At 38.7% G+C, this 25,923-nt stretch overlaps 1 protein-coding gene across 3 annotated transcripts in view; it reads left to right on the top strand.

Annotated features, from left to right (window-relative positions):
- The window catches only part of MND1 (meiotic nuclear divisions 1 homolog (S. cerevisiae)), a 114,630-nt gene that overhangs the window by 66,896 nt on the left and 21,811 nt on the right, over nt 1–25,923 (top strand). Inside the window, exons 7-8 of one of the 3 annotated variants that reach the window (XM_010840727.1) lie at nt 10,566–10,610; nt 16,464–16,722. In XM_010840727.1, coding sequence (XP_010839029.1) covers nt 10,566–10,610; nt 16,464–16,570 — 152 coding nt within the window. In that variant the 3' untranslated portion in view covers nt 16,571–16,722. Of the gene's footprint in view, nt 1–10,565; nt 10,611–16,463; nt 16,723–25,923 lie in introns of those variants that run through there. The other 2 variants (XM_010840726.1, XM_010840728.1) reach the window with 2 other exon arrangements.

Here is a 25,923-nt window from a genome sequence, read left to right as displayed (position 1 = left end):
CCTCAATGAGATTATTGTTTTTAAAATGTGCTTTTTGGTAATGAGGTACTTCCCAGGATTTGGCTATCATATTATTGCAGAACAGATTAAAGGATTATGAGTTTCACAAATTGATTTTAATAGGATTTTGTTCTTAATAGCATGGCTATAGCACCCAAATTATAACAATCAGGCTTGTCTCTAAGTTTATAATGGCTTATTTTGAAACAGTTTTTCTGCGGGTAATAGCTATAACCCATATGTCCATGTAGATACAGCTATGTATTATCTTTTATTTCTCAGTAATCCCTGTAGGAAATATTTATATTTCATCATGCTAATTGAATTAAAGTGAGAACAGATAAAATAAATTGTAGTAAAAATGAATTCTCACAGTAAAAGGTTTGGAAAGTAAATCTTATAAGTACTTAAGAGATTTTTCTTAGAAATAAATGCCCAGATGACAATGAAAATGGTGGAGTAAGGACCTTTGAAAATGTACCCTTCCATGAAAACTGGAAAAATTATTACAGCTTTTGCAGAACTCTAGAAACTAACCAAAGACTTACCTAGTCAAGAAAAATGGCCAAATCTCTGTAAGAAGAGCAAACTTTGTGGTTTCAACTTGCCCTACTCTCATCTCCTGCTCTCCAGCTCAACAGTAACCTTGAGAAATATCAGCCCTGCATTGTTAGTATCAGAGGGAGTAGAATGGACCTGGAGCTCTTTAAGACCCTCATGCCAAAAAACTGTTGTCATTATTTGCCATCTTTGATGCTCCCCTACAAGCTACCAATAGAAAGTATTGCCTTTTTTTGACCTGACTTGGAATATGCCCATCACTAACAGGGGAGCATCCCTCAGAAGTGTTTGTCTAAAACTGTTACAGGCAAGAATTTTAATGTCACAGCTCTCTTGGGTGATGAATAAGTTAACAAAAACAGTGGGCTAACCAAAAAATTTTAAAGGAGAAGCCAAAAGAGATGTTCTTAGATACCTTGAAATCAACATATTCCTAGAAATCTAAATGCCCATACACACGTTGGGCTATGCTCATTCTCATAGAAGACCTGAAGCGGTCCTAGCCTCCCACTGCCTGCTGACCTTGACGCTCTGTGTAGAGGTGGAGGCTAGAGCAGAGTTGTAAATCACCTAACTGAATATTGTTGGAACATGCTCAAACACACACATGCAGCCTCTCAGCAGAGATGTGAAGATTTAGTCCAGGTGTTTAAGGAAGTCCCTATTCAGTCACTGGCTGACCAGTAAGCAAACTGACTAGAGACTTCAGTAGCCATATATAACAAAAAATACAGACTTAACAGAATTAGTTCAGAGAAATCACTAGCTAAACAATAACTAGTAGCCGCAACAACAACCCTGGGAAGGTGGGAAGAATCAGATTTCCAAAGTTGAAGCATTATATTATTGTAAATGTCCAGTTTCCACTGAAAAAATTGCAAGATATGCAAAGAAATAAGAAAATATACCTCATGCATGATTTTGAACTTTAAATCAGCTGTTCAAATATGTTAAAAGAGCTAAAGAAAAATATGTTGGACTTCCCTGGTGGTACAGTAGATACAAATCCACCTGCCAATGCCGGGGACACCGGTTCAATCCCCAGTCCAGGAAGAGTCCACATGTTGTGGAGCAACTAAGCCTGCAAGCCCACTAGGCACTGCTGAAGCCCATGTGCCTAGAGCCTGTGCTCTGCAGTGAGAGACACCACCACAGTGAAGCACACTTTGAAGTGCACCACCACTGCAGCAAAGAGGAGCCCCTGTGCGCTGCAGCTAGAGAAAGCCCTCACGCAGCAATGAAGACCCAGTGCAACCAAAAATAAATACATTTTTTTTTAAATAAAAAATGATCTGTCTAAAGCAGAGTACATCATGAGAAATGCCACATAAGCTGCAATCAAGATTGCTGGGAGAAATATCAATAACCTCAGATATGCAGATGACACCACCCTTATGACAGAAAGTGAAGAAGAACTAAAGAACCTCTTGATGAAAGTGGAAAAGAGGAGAGTGAAAAAGGTGGCTTTTAACTCAACATTCAGAAAACTGAGATCATGGCATCTGGTCCCCTCACTTCATGGCAAATAGATGGGGAAACAATGGAAACAGTGACATTTTATTTGGGGGGCTCCAAAATCACTGCAGATGGTGACTGCAGTCATGAAACTAAAAGACGGTTGCTCCTTTGAAGAAAAGCTCTGATCAACCTAGACAGCATATTAAAAAGCAGAGACAATACTTGGCCAACAAAGTCCTGTCTAGTCAAAGCTATGGTTTTTCCAGTAGTCACGTATGGATATGAGAGTTGGACTATAAAGAACACTGAGTGCAAAAGAATTGATGCTTTTGAAGTGTGGTGTTGGAGAAGACTCTTGAGAGTCCCTTGGACTGCAAGGAGATCCAACCAGTCCATCCTAAAGGAAATCAGTCCTGAATATTCATGGGAAGGACTGATGCTGAAGTTGAAACTCTCGTACTTTGGCTACCTGATGTGAAGAACTGACTCATTTGAAAAGACCCTGATCCTGGGAAAGATTGAAGATGGGAGGAGAAGGGGACAACAGAGGATGAGATGATTGGATGGTATCACCGACTCAATGGGCACAAGTTTGAGCAAGCTCTGGGAGTTGATAATGGACAGGGAAGCCTGACGTGCTGCAGTCTATGGGGTCACAAAGAGTCGGACATGACTGAGCAACTGAACTGAACTAAAGGAAAATCTGTAAATGATATCTCATCAAATACAGTAATCCCCTACATACAAATGAGTTCCATTCCAAGAGCGCATTCGTAAGTCCAACAGTTAGTCTAGGTACCAAGCAACACAATTGGCTATATAGTACTATACTATATACTGTAATAGGCTATAATACTTTTCACACAAATAATACATTTAAAAAAACACAAAAAATAAAACATTTTTAATCTTAACTATACAGTACCTTGAAAATTACAATAGTGTAGTACACAGCTGACATATTAGGAACTGGCATCTAGTGAACAGGCAAGACGAGTTACCGACTGGAGAGAAGGTGGGAGATGGTAGAGTTGAAGTATTGTCAGCAGTAGGAGATGGAGGGCAAGCTGCAGTTTCACTCATGCCTGATGATGGCACAGGTTCTGGTTCCTTGCTAGCTTCAGTTCTATCTACCTTGAAAAAAGACCCAGTGATGCCTGGGTAGCAGCTCTTGTTTTCTCATCATAGATGATGACGTGGCAGCATTGGGTTGCGTCTGAAGAGCTGCTGCAGCTTCTGTGTATCCTTCTACCTTGCCATTTCCTGCATCGAAAATTTCCTCAGCTAGTCCTTGTCTGTCTCTGTTCTTTCTCTGGACCTCCTGTTCCATTTTTTTGCCTCGCTCCACTCTCGATTATTTTCACTTTTGTTTCCATCATTATCACCTGGTGCTTCTTAGCAGCACCAGCTGCATTACCACTGCTTTTGTGCTTGCTCTTGGACATCCTGGACTTGAAATAAAGATCTTGTTCTACTGTACTCCATACACTACTGTACAGTAAAGTACACAGAAACACAGCCACTTGTAGAGGACGCGTGCACGTGACATTCTGCGCTGTGCACGTGAACTGACTTACATGAGTGGACATGTGAACACATGTTTGCATGTTGGAAGGTTCATATGAAAGGCATTTACTGTAGAGAATATAAATAAAGAGGTAGAATAAAGAAGGAACCAAATAGAAATTCTGGAGCTGAAAACTATAGTAAGTAGCTGAAACATTCACTGGAAGGATTAACAGCAGATTTGAGCAGGCAAAAGAAAGTTATCTTCAGCAACTTGAAGATAGTTCTGTTGATATAATCCAATCTGAGAAACAGATATTAGAAAGAATGAAAAAACATTAACAGAGTCTCACAAACCTATGGTATGGTATCAGAAATGCCAAGATTCCCATAATGGCTGTCCCAGAAGGAGATCAGAGAGAAAGCTGCCAAGGGAATAAAAGCTGAAAATGTCCCAAATCTGATGAAAAACTTTAATTTACACTTCGAAAAGGCTTAACAAACTCCAGTTAGGACAGCCTCAAAGAGATCCATACATAAACTCATAATGGTCAAATTGTCAATTGAAAGCAATAAAAAAAGTAACTCAACATATTTAATGGATCTTCAATCAGATTCTTAGAAGCCATAGATGCCAGAGATATTAAAATGACATATTCAAAATGATGAAAAGCTGTCAACCAAGAATTCTATATCTGGAAATATTTTTCTTCAAAAATGAAAATCAGGCTAAGATATTCTCAGGTAAATAATTGAAAGAGTTTGTCACTAAAAAAAATATAGAATTCCTTTTGGTTGGAGTGAAAGAATAGTAGACAGTAACTTGATCAACATGAAGAAAAAAGGAGATTTATATGAGTAAATCTAAAGGACAGTATTGTGTATTTTTGTTCGTATCTCTTACATTCTCCTATCCAATTTAAATTATAGCTGCATAAAGCAATAATGATGAAGATGTTTTAGGACATGCAATGTATAAAATACATTTTGTGACAGTAACAGCATAAAAGTGGGGAGAAAATGGAGCTATATAGGAGTGAAACTTTTGTATACTATTGACACTGGTAGTAATTCTAATTAAAATGTTAATAGTCATCCCTAGGGCAATCACTAAGAAAATAACCCAAAAATATTTGGTAAAAGAAATAAAGGAATTAAAATGATATACTAAAAATTACCATTTAACATAAAATGAAGCAATTGTGGAGGAACTGAGGAAGAAAAATTTATATGACTTAGAGAAAATAAATAGCAATTGGCAAATGAAAATCCTTCAGTTCAGTTCAGTCGCTCAGTCGTGTCCGACTCTTTCCAACCTGTGAATTGCAGCACGCCAGGCCTCCCTGTCCATCACCAAGGAGTTCACTCAAAATCCTACTTTATCAGTAATTACATTAAATGTAAGTAGATTAAAATCTCTCATTCAAAGGCGGAAATGATAGATTGAAAACACACAAACTACTGTCTACAAAAGACTCACATTTGACTCAAAGACACAAATATGGTAAAAGTAAAAGCTGGAAAAAGATATTACATGAAAACAGTAACCAAAAGCAAGCTAGAGTGGCTAAACCAATACCAGAGAAAATAGACTTTAAAACAAAAATTGTTGCTGGAGACAAGTACAGTTTATAATGATAAAGGGGTCAACTCTTCAAGATGATATGACAATTATAAACACATATACAGCAAACAATAGAGAACTGAAATACTTAAAACCCCAAATTATTGAGGGGATAGATAATTCAACAATAATAGTTCAAAATTTCAGTTCTCCATTTTGAATAAAGAATGGAACAAAAAGATGGAACTTAAGCAAGAAATTAGAAGGCTAAAGCTGCAGACCAACTGCATCTCTGTGGGACACTCCGCAACACCAGAAGACTTATGCTTCTCATGTGCCTAGTCGCTCAGTTGTGTCTCACTCTCTGCGACCCGATGGACTGTGTGGACCCCATGGACTGTAGCCCACCAGGCTCCTCTGTCCATGAGATTTCCCAAGCAAGAATACTGGAGTGGCTGCCATTTCCTTCCCCAGGGGATCTTCCCAGGGAAGACCCAGGGATTGAACCTGGGTCTCTTGCATCTCCTGCCTTGGCAGGTGGATTCTTCACCAGTTGAGCCAACAGGGAAGCTTTATTCTTCTCAAGTACACATGAAATATTCTTAAAGATAGATCATATGTTAAGCTTACATCTCAATAAATTTAAATGGGTTGATAATACAAAGTATGCTTTCTGATAATAGTGGAATGTAAAAGATAATTAACAGAAGGAAATTTGAGAAATTCACAAATATGTTGAAATAAATCAACACACTCATAAGAGGGATAGCTCAAAGAAAATCACAAGGGAAATTGGGAAATACTGGGAGATAGTGAAAATGAAAACATAAAAAAACCTTACTGGATGCAATGAAGGCATTGTTCAGTGGAAAACTTATATTAATATTGTAATGATTGTGTTAAAAATAGGGACAGCTCTCAAAAGCCTAGCCTTCTATCTTATTCTAGAAAAAGAAGAGCAAATTGAACCCAAGCAAATATAAGGAAGGAAATAAAATGACTAGAACAGCAATAAGAGAAATGAAGAATCAAAAAAACAAGAAAGTCAGTGAAGCCAAAAGGTGGTCCTTTTATCAGATCAACAAACTTGACAAACCTTTGGCTGTTCAAGAAAGAAGGAAGATTTAAATTACTAAAATCGGGAATGAAAGAGAAAGATCATTATTGACCTCATAGATATGAAAAGGATCGTAAAGGAATACCATGAGCGATGTTTGTATGTCAATAAATTTGACAAGGTGTATGAAGTGAACAAGTTTCTGAAAGGATACAAAGTACCAAAACCATCTCAAGTAGAAATGAACTCTGCAAATAGATGTATGGGCTTGCCTAGTGACTCAGTGATAAAGAGGCTGCCTGCCAATGCAAGAGATGTGAGTTCAATCCCTGGGTCAGGAAGATCCCTTGGAAAAGGAGATGGAACCCACTCCAGTATCCTTGCCTGAGAAATCCCATGGACAGAGGAGCCTGGTGGGCTACAGTCCATGGGGTCACAAGAGAGATCCGACTGAGCAACTGAACAACAACAAATAGATGTGTAACATGTTAAGAGATTGATCTGGGGATTAATAAGTTCTTACAATGAAAAACTAAGTCTATACTGGTGAATTCTATCAGTTTAAAGAAGGAACTCTTCAATGAAAAAAAAAAGAAAAAACCTAGAAAAGAGAAAACACTTCCTAACTTATTCTTTGACATCAATGTTACTCTGATACCCAAACCAAAGACATCATAAGGGAAAAAAAAAAAAAACAAAACTGTAGTTAAGTATCATTTACAAATATAAAAATTCTTGACAAAGTACTAGTAAATCAAATCCAGCAGTACGTAAAAAAAGATTATACACCCTGATTAAGTAACATTTGTCAGGAATGAAAAGTTGACCCAACATACAAAAATCAATCTAATGCAACATATTGGTAGAATGAAGGTGGGGGAACTCCACAAGATTGTGTCAATAGACAAAGTATTTGATAAAATCCAACACCCTTTCATGATAAAAACACTCAAACTGGGAATAGAAGTGAACTTCCTCAATCTAATAAAAGGGTGTCTGTAAAAAATGCACAGCTAACATAACGAGTGGTGAAAGACTATGCTTTCTCCAAGGATGTCCAGTCTTACCACATCTATTCATTATTGTACTGGAAATGCAAGCCAGGGCGACCAGGCAAGAAAGGGAAATAAAAAGCATCCGTATTAAAAAGAAAAAAGCAAAGCTGTTTGCAGTTGACATGATCTTAGCCCTAAACAATCCATGAAACAACAACAGAATACAACTATTAGAGTTCACAAGTGAGTTCAGCTGATGGCTAAATAGAAAATCAATGTGTAAAAAATACTTGTATTTTATAAACCCTCAATATACAGCCTGAAAATGAAATTGAGAAAAAATTCCACTTATAATAGCATCAAAATGAATAAAATGCTTAAGAGTAAAATTAATTGAAGAAGTACAAGATGTGTACTGAAAACTAAACTTTTAATGAAGTTAAAGATCTGTACTTTTAGGGTGGAAATACTCCTCCAGTCAATCTAAAGATTAACTCAAATTTTCAAAATTCCAATTTCTTTTTTGCAGAAATTGTTGTTAGTTCTAAAATTCATATGAAAATGCAAGAGACCCAAAACAGCCAAAAGAATCTTGGAGAAAAAGAGTTGGAAGACTCAAATTTCCCAATTTCAAAACTTATTACAAAACTCGAGTAATCAACTCGGGCAGCAAAAAAACTAGTGTCATTTGCAGCAACATGGGCGGACCTAGAGGTTGTCCTTCTGAGTAAGGCAGACAGAAGCAGAGACACCGCGTAACGTCCCTTACATGCAGTCTAAAAAGAAATGATGCAAATGAGCTTATTTCCAAAGTAGACTCACAGAGAACAAACTTAGGGTTGCCAGGGGGAAGGATGAGAGGAAGGGATAATTAGGGAGTTTGGGATGGACAGGTATACACTTGCTATTAAAATGGATAACCAACAAGGACCTACCATACAGCCCAGGGAGCTCTGCTCAGTGCTATGTGGCAGCCTTGATGGGAGGGGAGTTAGGGGGAGAATGGATACCTGTATATGTATGGCTGAGTCCCTTTGCTGTCCACCTGAAATTATCACAACATTGTTAGCTGGCTATACTCCAGTACAAAATAAAAAGTTTGGGGACTTGCCTGGCGGTCCAGTGGTTAAGACTATGCCTTCCAATATAGTGTGGGTGTGGGTTCGATCCTGATCAGGGAACTAAGATCCCACATACTGTGGGGTGCAGCCAAAAAGTTAAAAATTTAATAAAATTTAATTAATTTTTAAAAACACTAGAGTAATCAAGGCGATTTGGTACTAGTAAATGAATAAACGTATAGGTTAATGAAATAGACTTGAGAGTCCAGAAGTAAAGTTTTGAACAAGGGTACCAAGACCATTCAATCAGGACAAAGAGTGTTTTCAACGGATGACACTTGGGCACCACATGAATTGTCCTGGCCTCCCACTTCACACCGTATACAAACATTAACTCAAGTGGAGCAGAGACTTAAATGCAAGAGCTAAAACTATTGAACCCTTAGGGGAAAAAACATAGCTGTGTCTGTACCCTTGTTTTAGATATGACATCAAAAGGTCAAGCAGTCATATAAAAAGTAGATAAATTTGACTTCATCGAAATTGACAACTTTTTTATGTCAAAGTACATTGTCACGAAAGTGAAAAGAAAACCCACAGAGTAGGAAAAACTAGTTTTAAATCCTATATCTGAAAAGAACTCTTATGATTCAACAATAAAAAATTTAAACACTGGCAAATGGTCTGCCCTGGTGGCTCGGATGGTAAAGAATCTGCCCGCAATGCAGGAGCCCTGGGTCGGGAAGATCGCCTGGAGAAGGGAATGGCTACCCACTCCAGTGCTGTTACCTGGAAAATTCTATGGACAGAAGAGCCTGGCAGGCTATAGTCCATGGGGTCACAAAGAGTTGGGCACAACTGAGCAACTAACACACACAAAAGATTTGAATACATTTTTCCAAGGAAAATATACAAATGGCCAATGAGCATATGCAAAGAAACTCGGCATCGTTGGCCGTGAGGGAAATGCAGATCACAACACAGGGAGATACTCATTAGGATGGCTGTGATAAAAGGAAGGCAAAATAATTGTCGGTGAGGTGGTGGAAAAGTTGGAACTCTTAGGTTGCTGGTGGGGTTGTGAAAATGATGCAGCCACTTTGGAAAACAAGTTATCTGTTCCCCAAAATGTACATACAGTTACCATTTGAGCCAGCAATTCCACTCCCAGGTATATATACCGAAAAGAATTGAAAACATGTTCACACAAAAATTGTTACTCATATTAGTCATAACAGCCCAAATGTCCATCAACTGATGAGCCACTAAACAAACGGTGGGATATCTATACAATGATTTGATAATGAAAAGGAATGAAGTTCTGATACATACCACAGTTGCCCAACCTTGAAAACATTGTGCCAAGTGAAAAGAAGCCAGACACATGGTTTCATGAAATGTCCAGCACAGGCAAAGCCATAGAGACAGAAAGTAGAGAGTGGTCTCCAGAGACTAGAGGGAGTAGGACTGTGGAGTGACTCCTAATAGACATGGGATTTCCTTTCGGGTGATGAGAGGTCTGAAGATAGGCAGGGGTGATGGTTGTACAACCTTGTAAATATACTAAAAATCACTGAATTGGATGCTTTAATATGGTGAGTTCTGTGGTATATAAATCTTATTTCAATAAATAAATGCTCTCATTATGACTAATGTTTATACCCATTTGGTCATGGCATTGTTATGTGCTGTGTAGATTAACTTGAACAACATAAAATAGATACAGATACATTTAATAGCAAGATATATAATATAAAGTAAATATTTCCTCCTTCAGGGCTACTACTGTATGACCATTAACATTTTATTGTCAGGTTTATTGTGATCTAATATGTATACGGGCTTCCCTGGTGGCTCAGTGGTAAACAATCCACCTCCCAATCCACCTGCAGGAGACATGGGTTCAATCCCTAAATCCAGAAGATCCCCTGGAAAAGGAAATAGCAACCCACTCCAGTATTCTTGCCTGGGAAATCCCATGGACAGAGGAGCCTGGCGGGCTGCATCCATAGGGTCTTGAGGGAGTTGGACATGACTTAGCAACTAAACAACAACAAATATGTATATACTAAAGTGCTTATCATTAAACTTATTTTATCCTCTTCTGGTGTTGTGAATTATTTGAGAAACATCTCAGTTAAACATTTTGTTTTTAAAGAGCAAGTACAATAATAGTAGGGGACATTTAGGAAAGAGATACTAGTCAAGTTGACTTTGTGTTCATCTTATGTAACTGCAGCTATCTAAAATTTCTTTGGGAAGTTGAGCAGGTTTGTGAAATACATTGTCACTTATTGAGCTTTTTTTTTCCCCCAAAAAAATGATGGGAAAAAATATATATATATTATATATATTTTTTTCAGGTCAAGCAAATCAAGTGGCCAAAGAAGCTGCGAACAGATGGACTGGTATGTATTACAATGGTAATATATACCAGTGTGTTACTACTGGTAAACTAGTCAAACTCTTGTGCACTTTCTAGGATGTGAAATGCAGAAGCTATTGTGCCTAGTTTTGTTTAAGAAAAGACATTTCTGGAAGTGTATGTATTAATCAAGTTTTTATATCTTAAATCATTTTAAAAAGTCTTATTATGAGTTATTTTGTAAAGTAGGAGACATTTTTGTAAAACAAGTGATTGCTTTCAGTTTAAGTTTTATATAGCTTTTTCCCAATAAATCACTTAGACTAATCACTTAACCTTCATATAAATGCAAGATACAACTTTTAAGAGCTTTGTGGAATGTGAAAGATTTGTCTTCTTGTTCATAATATTAATTTGTTGAGGACTGACTATGAGCTAGGCATTGTAAAGCCTGTCTATGGCACATTCTCATTTTATTGCCACAGCAATCTTGTGAGGTAGATAGGATTATTATCCCGAATTTTAGAGGTGAAACTGAGGCCACTGGGATCCCACAGTCACACAGGTGCTAAGCATTGGAATAAGAATTAGATTTCAGAGTCCAGGCTCTCACCCCCTACACAGAATAGTCTTCTCTGTGTACCTGCTTTCATGTAAATGCCTCATTAATCCATGTGCCAATGGATACACCCTCTGGTGTATGCCAGGGATATTCTAAGAGATGGTAATTTATAGGGTATTATTTATGTATCTTAAAGTTTAGAAGAAAATTAATAAATAGTGATTGTTGTGAATTATATACCAGTATGATTACTATTTTTAAAACCTACCTGGAAGTTACACTGATGCGTCTCCAGTATTTAATTATAAAATAATGGTAATTGGGCTTTCCCATCCTGGTAAGAGTCTTCAGTGCCGTTATGTGTGTTACTCATCCTGGTTCTGTTTCTCTGGGAGCGTATGGATAAGATCACATTGACGCCGAGATGCAGAAAGCTTGAAGTAGCTGCCTTACTAAAGTCCAAGGTGATTAGTCACTGGAAGAACAGGGCCTTATGCCAGATTTCCCTGATTCCATATTCAGGCTTCTGTGCTTCACAGAAAGCTTAAGAATCATTTTTCCTTGTCTGTTTTAGAATTAAAATCAATATAAATGGCCTTTGGCTCCTGTAAAATTGCAGTCTTACTTATTACAAAGTTATTTCCTAAATAGTATGATGCTTTACTGATAAGAGCAGAGAGGGTAAAAACAGCCAAGTAATATTAAATAAAAGGGACCAGTGAAATGTGTGCCCAATAAAGTATACATAACCAGTAAATACAGTGATACCATATAGGTTTGAGAAATACAAAATTTTGAGTGGAAAAAAGGCAAATGGATTTTTTACGTTAAAAATAAATCAAGAGTTACAAAGTGATTTCCCGCAGTTAACAAGCAGTAGGAACAGGAGGCCTGTGTATATGGTGAGAGAGGAACCTGACTTTGAAAGGAACCCTGTTGTGCTCAGTATTTGCCGTGTGACTCACTGAACCTCTCTGAGCTTCCTTCTTCATCTGTTCAGTGTGGATAATGTTTGCCTCAACATTTCAGGAGGATTCAATAAAGCAGTTTGTAAGCCCTTTAGCACACCATTAGACACATTGATAAACAAATACTCCTATTTTCCCTCTTTTAAAAAAATCCTTTTATGTTTTCCAATTGATCGTAAACTTCAAAAATTATAATTAAAAAAATGTGAACAACTTCTTTTTCCATTGTGTTACTAGCTGAGAAAGAACCTAAAACTTTTAAAATCATGTAGGACGGATGATATTTTTAGAAGACCAGAAACAGCTGTTAAGAACCATATTTCCATTTGAGTTTATGACTAGCTCCTTCCAACATAAAAGTGCTATGAAAAAATCATGGAGTTACATTACACCTCAGAAAACCTTCCTGTTTTCAAAACAAACAAAAAGAAAACATCAGTACAATTTATAACTAAAGATTGTTATGTAATTATTAAGATTTGGTTTCTTCATATGAAAGAGATTCCTAAAATGTATGTAAAATTGAGCATATTTACTTTTCAGTATTTCAGTTTTGTAGTATGAGAAATCAGGGTATAAATAGTGTTTTGTGACATTAAGTAACTTTAAATGTGATTTATGAAATTATACAAAACCTTGCCTGATAATGAAGATAGTGGAGTTTTTATGACTTTTTATGGGAGACTTCTTGGTGAGTGAGGGGGATAGGTTTTGTGACGTCCTGGTGTAGACCCATACGTGTGATACTGCCCGTCCTAGTCCTGCATTTATCCTGGGTTTGCCATCATATAGACTAACATGAATTCTACCCCTCTTAAAACTGTTTCTTTTTTTTAAAAAATAAGATTTTTCCAAAGTAAACAAGTGGGACCTGATTAAACTTAAAAGCTTTTGCACAGCAAAGGAAACTATAAGCGAGGTGAAAAGACAACCCTCAGAATGGGAGAAAATAATAGCAAATGAAACGACTGACAAAGGTTTAATTTCCAAAATATACAAGCAGCTCATGCAACTCAATACCAGGAAAACAAACAACCCAATCAAAAAGTGGAAAAGAGACCTAAACAGACATTTCTCCAAAAAAGACATACAGATGGCTAACAAACACATGAGAAGATGGTAAACATCACTCATTATTAGAGAAATGCAAATCAAAATCACAATGAGATATCACCTCACATCGGTCAGAATGGCCATCATGAAAAAGTCTACAGTAAATGCTGGAGAAGGTGTGGAGAAAAGGGAACGCTCTTGCACTGTTGGTGGGAATGTAAATTGATACAGCCACTATGGAAAACGTATGGAGATTCCTTAAAAAACTAGGGATAAAGCCACCATATGACCCAGCAATCCCACTCCTAGGCATATACCCTGAGGAAACCAAAAGTGAAAAAGACACATGTATCCCACTGTTCTTTGCAGCGCTGTTTACAAAAGCTAGAATATGGAAGCAACCTAGATGTCCATCGACAGATGAACGGATGAAGGAGTTGTGCTGCATATACACAGTGGGATAGTACTCAGCCGTTAAAAGGAATGCATTTGAGTCAGTTCTGATGAGGTGGATGAACCTAGAACCTACTTTACAGAGTGAAGTGAGTCAGAAAGAGAAAGAGAAATATGTATTCTAATGCACACGTATGGAATCTAGAAGATAAAGAATTTATTTGCAGGGCAGCAATGGAGAGACAGACATAGAGAATAGACTTGTGGACATGGGAGAGGGTGAGATGTGTGGAAAGAGTAACATGGGAACTTATATTACCATATGTAGAATCCATAGCCAATGGGAATTTGCTTACAGCAAACTCAAAAACGGGCTCTGTATCAGCCTAGAGGGTGGAATGGGGCGGGAGATGGGAGGGAGTTCAAAAGGGAGGGGATGTATGTATACCTATGGCTGATTCATGTTGAGGTTTGACAGAAAATAAAATTCTATAAAACAATTACCCTTCGATAAAAAATAAGAAAAAGTTTTTAATCCATTTATAAACGTTTCCACACAACAGAAAAATTGACAGGTACGAACTGTCAAAATTTCAGATAACACTGTCTTAAAGGCAGACATCCAGTGGCCCAAGGACATATTGAATCAGTCACTTTTAATTGATTCATTAAGAATTGTGTAGAGAGGCTTTTTGTTTGTTTGTTTATTCTTAGTCTTTGAAGGCCTGTAGAATGGTTTCTTGCCGTCATGTGAACCAGTATTCCTTCCTGCAGAGGCTCCAGCCTCACTCTGGTGCCTCGTTTCCTTCTTCTCTCCTGATCCCGGCTTGAAGTCCATCCCTCCAAGGTTCCTGCAGTGTCGCAGTTGTCCTCTTATTTTCTGCAAATCTTTCTGTATTCTTAGAGTCTCACAGAGTCTGGAAACAGTACATATAACACTTGATCTTTTGTCTCTAGCATACATACCACTTTGGAATTGTTTAGCGTTAATTTTTCTCTTTCTTGTGTCAGTTTGAAGGCATAGGCTCTTTATGTTTTGCGAGACCTGTAATATACTTAATAACTGTCTTATGTAGCAGTATTTGTTGTGACTCTCAAGAATGCATAGGTTATGCAGACATTAACCAAATTAAACAGACCATTCTAGAGTACCTCTTGCTATTAGTTTTCTCACTTAGGTTCTTATGGAAAGTAGAGATTTGGTTTAGATTGTTAACATAAAGATTTGTTTTAGTATCTGTTGATACTCTATAACAATTAAAGAAATGAGACTATTTTATTAACATTCTATTTGATATAGCAGTATTCACCTCAGCAGTTAACTTTATTCAAACCATTTAATTATTATCACTTGATACTTGGAATTCAACTTCCTAAAACAGTATTCTTTAAAGTGATCAAACTCCATATAATAACTTCCTAATGATACCATGCAGTATAACAGTATACTTCAGACCAAGTGACTTAAATGAAGAAATTGGTTTTCTCACAGTTCTGGAGGCTGAGCATCCAGAAGCACGGTTGGCAGGCGTGGTTTCCTGAGTGTCCCTCCCCGTGGCTGGCAGGTGGCCACCTTCCTCCGTGTCCTTACAGCCTCTCCAGCACCTGCCCCTGGCGCCTCAGTGTGTCCACCCTCCTCTTCTTGCAACACTGCCAGTTAAACTGGATCAGGGTCCACCCCAGTGGGCTCATTTTAATTTAATCACCTCTAAAGACCCAGTTTCCAAATACGGTCACATTCTGAAGGAGCGGGATTAAGGTCTAAAACATATGAATTTGGGGGAGGTACTAATTCAGCCAATAACACTCCAGAAGAACCTATTTTAACCCTTCATTTCATTATCACAACTAACGCAGTGCTTAACGTTTATAGAGCACTATGAACCAGAAAGTTGTGTACCATGGTTTTTCTATATTTATAGTCTTAGTGCATATTCATTATAAAGATGGCATATGTACATTAAACAGAATATTTTAAATTACAAAAAGAAAACTCACTGTCATTCCTGTTCTCTCTAAGTGCCGACATAGGAGCACACTGGTACTGCCTTGCATAGACACCCTTCTGGGTGATTGGACATTTAGATTACTTGTATTTTTTTCTTTTGTTACCTTGGGATGAAGATTTGATCATAAATCTTGTACACAGTTTGTTTCCTTCGAGTCCCCTTAGATAGACATAACACTTTTTTCAGTGGTAAGATGCACTTAAATTCCCTAGAAGACATTAAGGCTGTATCTGCTCCTTTTAGCCTTCAGTGACCCCTTCCCTCCTCTTCACCCCTTCTCCCTAGCCTGGCTGTCTAGAAGCCACTTCTGTGCTGGGGGAGGGAAGGAAAGGGGTGCCCTCTGGGACAGGAGCAGCTCTAATTCCTGAGGTAACAGAACCCTGCCTCGGCTCTGGAGATGTTAAAGAGGTACCATCAGCCTCTCCCTGTCTTTGGATTATTCTTTAAGTCAGGTATTCTTCAGTGGCAACTGATTTACTGAATTTTTTGAATATGAAATCTGTTTATTCAAAACAATCACTAATATTTTCTTTATTCTGAAAGTTAATTGTCGTTACTTTTAAATGGGTTTCCCTGGTGGCTTAGTGGTAAAGAACCCACCTGCAGTGCAGGAGATGTGGGTTCGATCCCTGGGTCAGGTATATCCCCTGGAGAAGGAAACGGCAACCCACACCAGTATTCTTTCCCAGGAGATCCCATGGACAGAGGAGCCTGGCGGGCTGTAGTCCATGGGGTCACAAGAGTTGGACATGACTTAGCGACTAAACAACAACTCCTAAAAATACAGAAAATTCCTTATTTTGATACTTCTAAAATAATAGAAGTTTTTTTTTAAAAATGAGTATAATTATATTTGAACTTTTGTGATTGTGTTTCCAATTCTCAAAAATATTTCTCAATTTTCTTTATAGATAACATATTTGCCATAAAATCTTGGGCCAAAAGAAAATTTGGATTTGAAGAAAATAAAATTGATAAAAATTTTGGAATTCCAGAAGACTTTGACTACATAGACTAAAACGTTCCATGTTGTTGATGGTGAAGGAGCTATGTGCTCGTGAATATGTAAATTTTTATATTATCCAGCTAAATGCACTGAATTGTCATTTACCTGTAACTGTCTTTATTGTTTTGTTAAGTTTAAATAAAGTCAGAGTGTGGATGTTTTCACTCTTTTTGATTATCCTCAGTGCTCATCAGAATTAGGAGAATGCAAGTCTGTTAGGCTTACCAATAATTTTTTTTTTAATAGATCAAAGCCATCATGACATAACGTTTTTTAGTTTTATTCAAATATTAAGAACTAAAAGTACCTCTGAAGACTGTATTATACATGCTTGGAAATAACTTTCAAAACTAATGGCTGCTTTACTATTAATATTTCTCAGTATTTAGTGGAAAATGTGTCTGATTGAGTCTCAGTAATTGCATCATATTTGCAAATTTCCCACAGGAAAAAATACAGAAAGTTGATGTTCCTTAAATTTAGCGTTAGATAGTAATTCCTCAAACATGAAAGCTACTTTTTTTTTTAATGTTTGATGCCTTTCTGCTGTAAAGAACAAAACATGCCCTTTGTCCTAATTTATACACTTGTAAGATGATATAGTGGTGTTAGTATAGCATGCATACTCAGCTGAGTTCAGGGATTTTTTTTTTCCATCTACCTTCAAAAAAGAATAGGTTAAAAATAATGTATGTCTTGTGTGTATATCTTTTTCCAGTTCAACTTTGGCATTTAGGGTATTTGCAGGACAAACTTAAAGAAAAGAAAAATCAAGACTAGTGTGTTCAATGCCCTTTCCATACATGCCTTAATTTTTCTTCACACAGTCCAATTTTGATATTCTTTTAAGTAACTTGAATGAGGCGCTCCATATGTTTGAAGTGACCCAGATGGTATCCACACCATTTGTTAGTGAATCTGGTCTTTGAATTGTGTGGAGTTGCCAGGGGCCTACTTAATCACTTCCTGGATGTGGGCCGGAGCTTACTGGTCCAACTTTGTTCTCAAAGCCAGTCTATGTTGCCTTAGGGCAGTAGCTCTTCTCACAGGAGAAAGTATTTGATGTAAAAGACAAAGGACAAAAAATAAAAATAACCCATCGTAAGCCTTTCCCTAATACACTAATGGGAATTCCAAAATTTCTCAGACCTCATTTGCTGTTTCTTGGAAAAGATGCTTCTGAGAATTCCCTGGCAGTCCAGTGGCTGAGGCTTCCCTGGTGGCGCTAGTGGTAAAGAACCCACCTGCCAACGCAGAAGACATAAGTACGGGTTCCATCCCTGCATCAGGAAGATGTCCTGGAGGCATGGCAACCCACTCCAGTATTCTTGCCTGGAGAATCCCAGGGACAGAGGAGCCTGGCAGCTACAGTCCACAGGGTCACAAAGAATGGGACACGACTGAAGCGATTTCGCATCACTGCATGCCAGTGGTTAGGAGACTGTGCTCTTTCTGCTGAGGGCCCAGGCTTGATCCCTGGTCAAACGGGAACAAAGATCCCACAAGCTGCATGGCATGGCCAAAAAAATTTTTTTAATTAAAAAAATTAAAAGGTACTTTCCTCTTTAGAAGGTATATATGTTCAAAAAGAAAGCCATTTCTAATGGCTTAAAAGATTCTATTTCATAAATATTTAGGTAGCTTCAACATATTTTTTTTTTTACTATCTTATGGGGCTAGCCTGAGAATCACTTCTCAGTATTTGCCTAAGATCAAGTGTAGTATGCAGGCTTCTCATGTGGCACAGTGGTAAAGAATCTGCCTGCCAGTACAGGAGACGCAAGAGATGGAGGTTTGATCTCTGGGTTGGGAAGGGGAATAAAAAATGACAACCCACTCCAGTATTCTTGCCTGAAAAATTTCATGCACAGAGGAACCTGGTGACAGTCCATGGGGTCGCAGAGAGTTGGACACGACTGAGCGACTAAGCACATAGCCTGAGAATGATTGAGACGGAGTCTGTTCATGAGCCCCCCAGAGACTGTGGTACCCTCCTAAGCCAGCAGTGCTCTAGTAGATGTTTAACTAAACTGAGTCTTTGGAAAGTGAGTTGGGGCCTGGTTTATAGAAGGTGGCTATTTGTGTGATGTAAATACACCCAGCGTAGAGAATTGCAGATTACCAACATGATGACGGTGCCAGGTTGGAGAAAGATGCTGGGTATCAGGTGGTATTTCTTCCGTGCAGATACAGTAGCTGTAAATCCTCTAGAGCATAGATAAGGGTAAAATGTGAAATAATTAGGGAGCGAGGAGTTTTTCGTTTTAGTGCTGTTGTTCTGAATGCATAGTTTCTGTGGTTTCATCTTGGAGATGGCTGTAGTAACAGCTGGCCCATTAACTGTTGGCTTGCCTACTGCGGCACATCACTCTTCTTAATCTTGAAGAGCTGCTTTTGAGTTTGCTCTTCCCTGAAATTGGAGATACTGATTAAGAAGCCCAGGGGCCCTGGCCCAGCAAAATTCTAGGTAATCCTTAGTCCTGGGTCGGTTTTGTAATTGACCTGAAGACTGAGGACAACTTCGGTAGATCTAGAGTCAAATTGCTAGTGATTCAGGATCAAATCTGATTCAGTATTGTATGATTGACACTCCCGATGTCCTTTCAGTGAATTGAGAAGTTTAAAAGGCATTTGAGAGATGACTTTCATCTTAACATCCTTCTTCACATGTAGTTATTATTAAAATCTCACTACCTATCTTTTAAAGAACCCTAGGAAAAATTTTACAGTCTCCTAATGAGTTTCAATTTTCCGGGCCAGATCAGATCGCTGAAATGTCACTTCTGAGGTTGGGCCAGGACAAAAGAAATCCATAAGGATAAATTGGATACCACTTTTCCTCTGATGTTTGCCGCATCATTAGTCTAATAGGATTAGAAAGTTCTTGGCCTGTCTCAGAAATTGATGCTATTATCCTAAACTTTTTCAAACATGATTTGAAGGGATTAGAAAAGGCAAGTACAGCCAAGAAGCAAGAACCACCCTAATAATTCTTGATCAGAAAAATCTAAATTGTAAACCTGATAATACTGTTTTTTTGTTGGTTTAAGAACATGACTGGAGTAAAATAGAAAACATTTTCCTGCTAATATGCCATCATTGTAAGAGCAGTTACAATGGGACAGGTGATGGGAGGGTATCTCAAAATTATACATAAATCCCCTTTCAGGGTGTGCCTCCTGAATGCTGTCTGTATGCTAGGAGGAAAATGTGCTGCATTATGAACTGTCCCACTGCAGTGAATTTATATTATACTTACTCCAGCTTGATTTTTAAAAAATTTTTTGGAAGAGATAAGAGGCCAGGTGAGGCTAATGATTTCTATTAACCAAGAATGGCAAACTACCATCCCAAGAGCCAACTTCAAGGCCCGTTTTTTACAGCCCTGGAGCTAAGCATGCCTTTTTACACTTTTTAAATGATGTAAACATAGGAGTGAGCAACAGAGGTGATATGTAGCCTACAAAACCTGAAATATTTACCAGCTGAACCTTTACAGAAAAAGTTTGTCAACTCTGAAAAGATCAAAAGCTGACAGCCTGTGGTCTAGATAGACATGCGAGGCATGTTTTGCCTGACCTGTATTTTACTTTTCATTTAAGCTGGTTGTCAACACAGCCACATGTGAAACGTCGCGGGCGTCTTTAGCTTCCTATGAAAGCTGAATGGTCGAGCAGCCCCCATGGCTGCACCTCTGCCGGGAGGGACTGGCTCGGGGGGCGGGTTCATCTCTTAGAGGAGTGCCGAGCACAGCTTTCTTCCTGAAGTCACTCTGCTGTTCCAAGGTGACAAACTGACTTGAGATCAAACTTTAGTTTCAACTTTTCAAATCCCAGAAGGAAAATCCCGGTGCCATTTTTTTGTATTAAATGTTTAACCTAACATAGAACTGACATCTTGATGATGAAACATTCTATGCACAAACAAGCGATGTCTTTCCATATGCTCAAACATGCTTTTAGTTTTTCCTGTAGTTCTATAGATGGGCTTCGCTGGTGACGCAGACAGTAAACAATCTGCCTGCAGTGTGGGAGACCTGCATTCGATCCCTGGGTCGGGAAGATCCCCTGGAGAAGGGCATGGTAACCCACTCCAGTATTGTTGCCTGGAGAATCCCCATGGACAGAGGAGCCTGGTGGGCCACAGTCCATGGGGTCCCAAAGAGTCAGACACGACTAAGCAACTAACACACACTTAGTTTTTCCAGTGGTTTTATAGTTTTCTTCATATAAAATTTTTACATTTCTTAAATGTATTCCTAAGTATTTTATCTTTTATTCCCATTTTAAATGGAGGTTTTTCTAACTAGTTATTATTTATGTATCTGAAGGCAGTTTTGCATATTAATTTTGCATCCTGCCATCTTGCTAAATTCTTTTTTGAGTTTGTTTTGTAATTAGTTCTCCGAAGTTTTCCAGGTATCCTGTCATATCATATTCAAATAGGCATAGTTTTAATTCTTCTTTTCTCATTGTTTTCTCTTACCTGATTGTATCAGCTAATACCACTCATAAAACTGTAATAGAGGTAGGAACATCTATCTTATTTCTGACTTCAGTAGGAACGCCTTATAATTCTGCATTAAGTAAAATGCTGGCCTTTAATTGGTAACGTTAAGGAAATATCCTGTTTTCTCAAGGATTTGTATCAGGAATGCTTGTTAAATTTGTTGGAGTTTTCCCCATTTATGGAGATAAGCATAGGATCTTTCTTTTAAAATCTATTAATAAGGTGAATGATATTAATAAATTTTTCACACTCATCTATCTGTACATTCCTGGCATAAAACCTACTTAGCCATGGTGAATTATTTTCTTAATGTGATATTAGAGTTAGATATTATATAGATATTAATAGTTTATTGATATTAATAGTTTAGAGTTTTTGCATCAATATTCATAAGTGATACTGGTCTATAATTTTTCTTTAGGTGCTATCTCTACAGGTTTGGATATCAGTGTTATACTAATGTTAATCCTTCTTAAAAAGGATTTGCAAGTTTTCTTTCATCTGCTCTGAAACAATTTATGTAACACTGGGATTACCTGGCTTCTAAAGATGTTCAACTATAATTTTCAACAACAAAACCAAAAATTGGATCATTCTGAACATATGAATCAATGCTATTTTGCTTTTCACTTAAGAGTTTGAAAATTTTGTTCAAAAAATTTGTTTTATTTGCTATATATTATTTCTTCATAAAGATGTACTAAGATTTATAGACATTTGGTTTGTTTTCAGCAGCATGCTATTTCAGATGGTATTTTCATAGAACATTTCCAAACATCTGTTTGTGCATTCATGGGAGTTCTTGACAAGAGAAAAAAAGAAGCTCTTTTGAGTTTGTTTTTTACTCGACTATTCATGAAGAACTGATCCTCTACAAAGACTATAAGTAATATAAGATAGAGCTGAGTTTTATAGAAAAGAAGGGGCAGGGTAATGGCTTTGAGGACTTTTTAAATTGCTTTTTCAATGGGTTTTCAGAAATGAATTCTAGGTAATTTTTTATTGAAACAATTTGTAAAAAACTGTGCTGGGACTCTATTATCAAAAACAGATTTGTAAAAATTACTGCCTTTTAGCTGAAATGTATTAATTAGAAAAACAATGTGTAATTAATGCTCAGATGTCTTTAGGTTAAAGATTAGCTTTTAAAGGCTAAATGCCAAATGCTTTCTGAAAACCTCTCTAAAATGTACCTTGCCAATTTGGAGTTTGGGTTTGATGCAGAAAGGGCGAGTTACTTTACAAGCCCTGACTTGGAAGGCATCATGTTTCCCATGACGTTTGGAAAAGTAACTATGGGAACTTTTTGCACATTTACACTGAACAGATACGTAATTTTTTGTGTCCAGTTGTGGTTGTTACATGCTTAAGTCACCGTACTTCTGGCTTACATGCGTTTCCTGTGTTGTGTGAGCTCTGGGGACCCACACCTGACTGACTTTAACTTTCTCATTAGCAAGTTTCCGTCAGAGCAGATTTGGTTTGATTCTGAGGTCAACCGGAACAAATACTTTGCTTTTAAGGACCCTAATAAAATCAGTTTGTATTTATGGAGACTGAAATGATCTGTTTGTTTTAAACCGATTAAAAATATACTTTAATGACAATTTTCTTAATAGGTCCAGAAAGATAACTTCTTTTTTGGAATGGTGTCAATATTTGACATAGCACAGCCTCAGGAAATAACATACCTGTATGCCAAAATTATTCTGCATAACCATAACTGAAAGGGCCTAAGAGATTGCTTTTCTCATACGTGGACAGAGTATGAAGAAGCCATATTATAGTGCAGTGTTAACTATGTTATAATAAGACCATTTAAAAAGTAAGGCAGTGACGTTGGAACTAAGTATATTTGGAAGATAGTTTTTTCCCTACTAGACAAAAGCTCTTTGAGGGCATGTTGGTTTTTCATCTATTTAGGCCCAGAGCACCTCATGTAGTATTTGACACAAAAGAACGACAATTTCATCATCTCCTGCTTTGAATGGACTCTCATCATCGCTTACCAACACTTTTACTTCAACTATAACTGGCCTTACTCCAGAAAGGCTATAAAGCAGCTGTGACTTTCAGTCAGCTTTTCCTCTCAGTCCCTAAAACTATTTCAGACATTTCCCACTCAGGCCTCTCTACTCAATTCTACTTTCCTCAATTTTCTCTATTTAAAAAAAAAAAAGTGTTCTATTTAAGCTTGAGCTCTTCAAGCATAATCTCAACTCCCTAACAGCCCCTCTTCCAGTTGCTGCCACAGCCATCCTTCTGCCTAGACGGGGTCTCCACGGCTGTCCACGACCCAGCTCCCTCCTGGTTGCTCCGAGGCCTTGCTTTGCTTCATTTTCCTCCTCTTTCCCTCCCTCCTCCCTCACTCTTCCTTCCTACTGCCTGGTCTTAACACACCTCCACACTGTTGCATCAGAACACATTGCCGGGTAGGAGGAGATACCATTTCTTCTCCTTTTATTCTAATAAGCTAAAGTGAGGTGAAGTCGCTCAGTCGTGTCCGACTCCATAGCCCACAGGCTCCTCCGTCCATGGGATTCTCCAGGCAAGAGTACTGGAGCGGGGTGCCATTTCCTTCTCCAGGGGATCTTCCCCACCCAGGAATCAAACCCGGGTCTCCCGCATTGTAGGCAGACGCTTTACCATCTGAGCCACCAGGAACCTAGGATTCAGCTAAATTGTTTAAGTCATTTTTGAACATTAGAGTCACTTTTTCTCCATTTATGAAATCATTTGAATACTCATTTAATAATCTCATGTTTGCCAGGCATTACATTAGAAGTTGATGATGCAAAGATAAATGAGTTCTATAGTCCTTGCCTCAAAGGATTCCAATTAAGTAAATGAGGCAGACGCACAAGCAGGGAATTATAACGCTGAAGAGAGCACAGGCAAGGAGTGTACAGGTGTCAGGGGGTGTGGACGGGGAAGACCGCCTCATCAACCCACAGTCCCGCTGCCTAGGATTTAGATCCACAGATACAAAGCTGGCGCTGGGTAGGTCCACCTCAGGATATCACTGTCCCTCTTCCAGATCCCAGTTCTTGGTGTTCGTTTTATAAATCCACAGTGGGAAACGCCATTATATTTTAATAAGGAAATTATCATTTTAAATAGTAAGAAAAAATATGTACATAAGTAAATTACTGCTATCCAAAGTTTCTACAGAGCATATGCTACCATTTAATACAAGGGGAAACCCTGACGGTCCAGTGCTTAGAACTTGGTGATTTCACTGCCATGTGGTCAAAAAAATAAATAAGTAAAGGGGGAAAATAACACATGTGTTTGTGATTGCTCGTGTCCACACACACACACGCACCGAAAGGAGACACAAGAGGCTTCAGATCAGATCAGATCAGATCAGTCGCTCAGTCGTGTCCGACTCCTTGTGACCCCATGAATCACATGTGAAAGGGAGGAATTCTTCCTCTTCTCCTTGCTATAAATTTTATTTTTGAATGTTGCCTGTTCAAATATTTTTGTACATTGTTTGTTCCGGAAGTTGAATTACAACAAAGAAATCCCAGAGGTCTCTGCACCATCTGGCCCCAACTTTTCAGTCTTACTTTGCACTTCTCTGCAGCATGAAACAAATCAAGGTAGTCTTATCTCTTAATCAAAGAATCATTAGCAAGCAAGTTTTGCTCATCTGAGCCCTTCATCAAGCGTGTCCTCCATCTAGACTCTGTTTCTTTGGAGAGCAGCTTGAGACCAGCATTCTTCACGAGGCCTTCTGTGCCAGGCCTTCAGTTACAGAAACCTCCCGTGAGCCACTGCTCTATACAAGGCACGTCCGCTCATGCAGCGCTGCCCAGCTGCTCTGTAACGCCACCTAAGTAACGTTCGTGTTTGGACGTCCTATATCCACTCGATTCCTAGCTCATACAGCCTTGCATCATCCACATATAAAGCTCTTAGTATTTCTTGAATCAATTAATCCTCTCCACTTGCTGAGGGGGATAATTACTGTCCTAATGAAAACCACTGAATGAAAATGAGCTGTTGGAAGTGTTCCCTAAGTCCCTGGGAAACAATATGGATTTGAATCAAACAACCTTGAGTTCACATACTGGCTCTCACTCTGAATTTAGGCAAGTTAATGTCCCTATGCTTTCCTGCCCCATTTTTTATTTTTTAAAAAATTTTATACAATTTTTAAAAGTTACTTGACATTTACAGTTATTGCAAAATACTGGCTGTGTTCCCTGTGTTGCACAATAGGCCTGAGCCTACCCTACCCCCAGTAGTTTGTGCCTCGCTCCCCACTCCCCAGGGCTGCCCTGCTTCCCAGGTGGCTCAGTAGGTAAAGAATCCGCCTGCCGACGCGGGAGACGTGAGTTCGATCCCTGGATCAGGAAGATCCCCTGGAGGAGGGCCTGGCTACCCACTCCAGTATTCCTGCCTGGAGAATCCCATGGACAGAGCAGCCTGGCGGGCTGCATACAGTCCATGGGGTCACAAGCAGTCAGACGTGACGGAGCACGCCCAGCCCACTCCCCAACCCATCTGTGGCCCTTCCTCCCCCTCTCACCCCGCCTGTTTCTTAAATCTGGATGAAACACCTGGCCTCAAAGATCTTGACTTTGCTTGGAAAATCAAGCGAAATGATGTGGACAGAGCAGTGAACGCTGTGCTCTAGCGCAGAGTACGTGCTCAGCGGAAGGTGGTCACACTCTTCTGAGCATTCAGGAAGTTCTTGCCAAAAGGAAATAAAATACTGCCAACACAGTGATGGCGGTTTCCTTCACAGGTACACTGGCCTCCAGGGCCTCGCACCCCCAGGCCTCGGGTCACCTCGGGGGCCCTGCTGCTGCTGTGGAGGAGCCCACCTCGCCCCGGGCCAGCCTCCA

The sequence above is a fragment of the Bison bison genome, unplaced genomic scaffold (assembly GCF_000754665.1).
Source record: "Bison bison bison isolate TAMUID 2011002044 unplaced genomic scaffold, Bison_UMD1.0 scf7180017864146, whole genome shotgun sequence".
NCBI lineage: Eukaryota > Metazoa > Chordata > Mammalia > Artiodactyla > Bovidae > Bison > Bison bison.
This window is presented reverse-complemented; position numbering and strand designations above follow the sequence as displayed.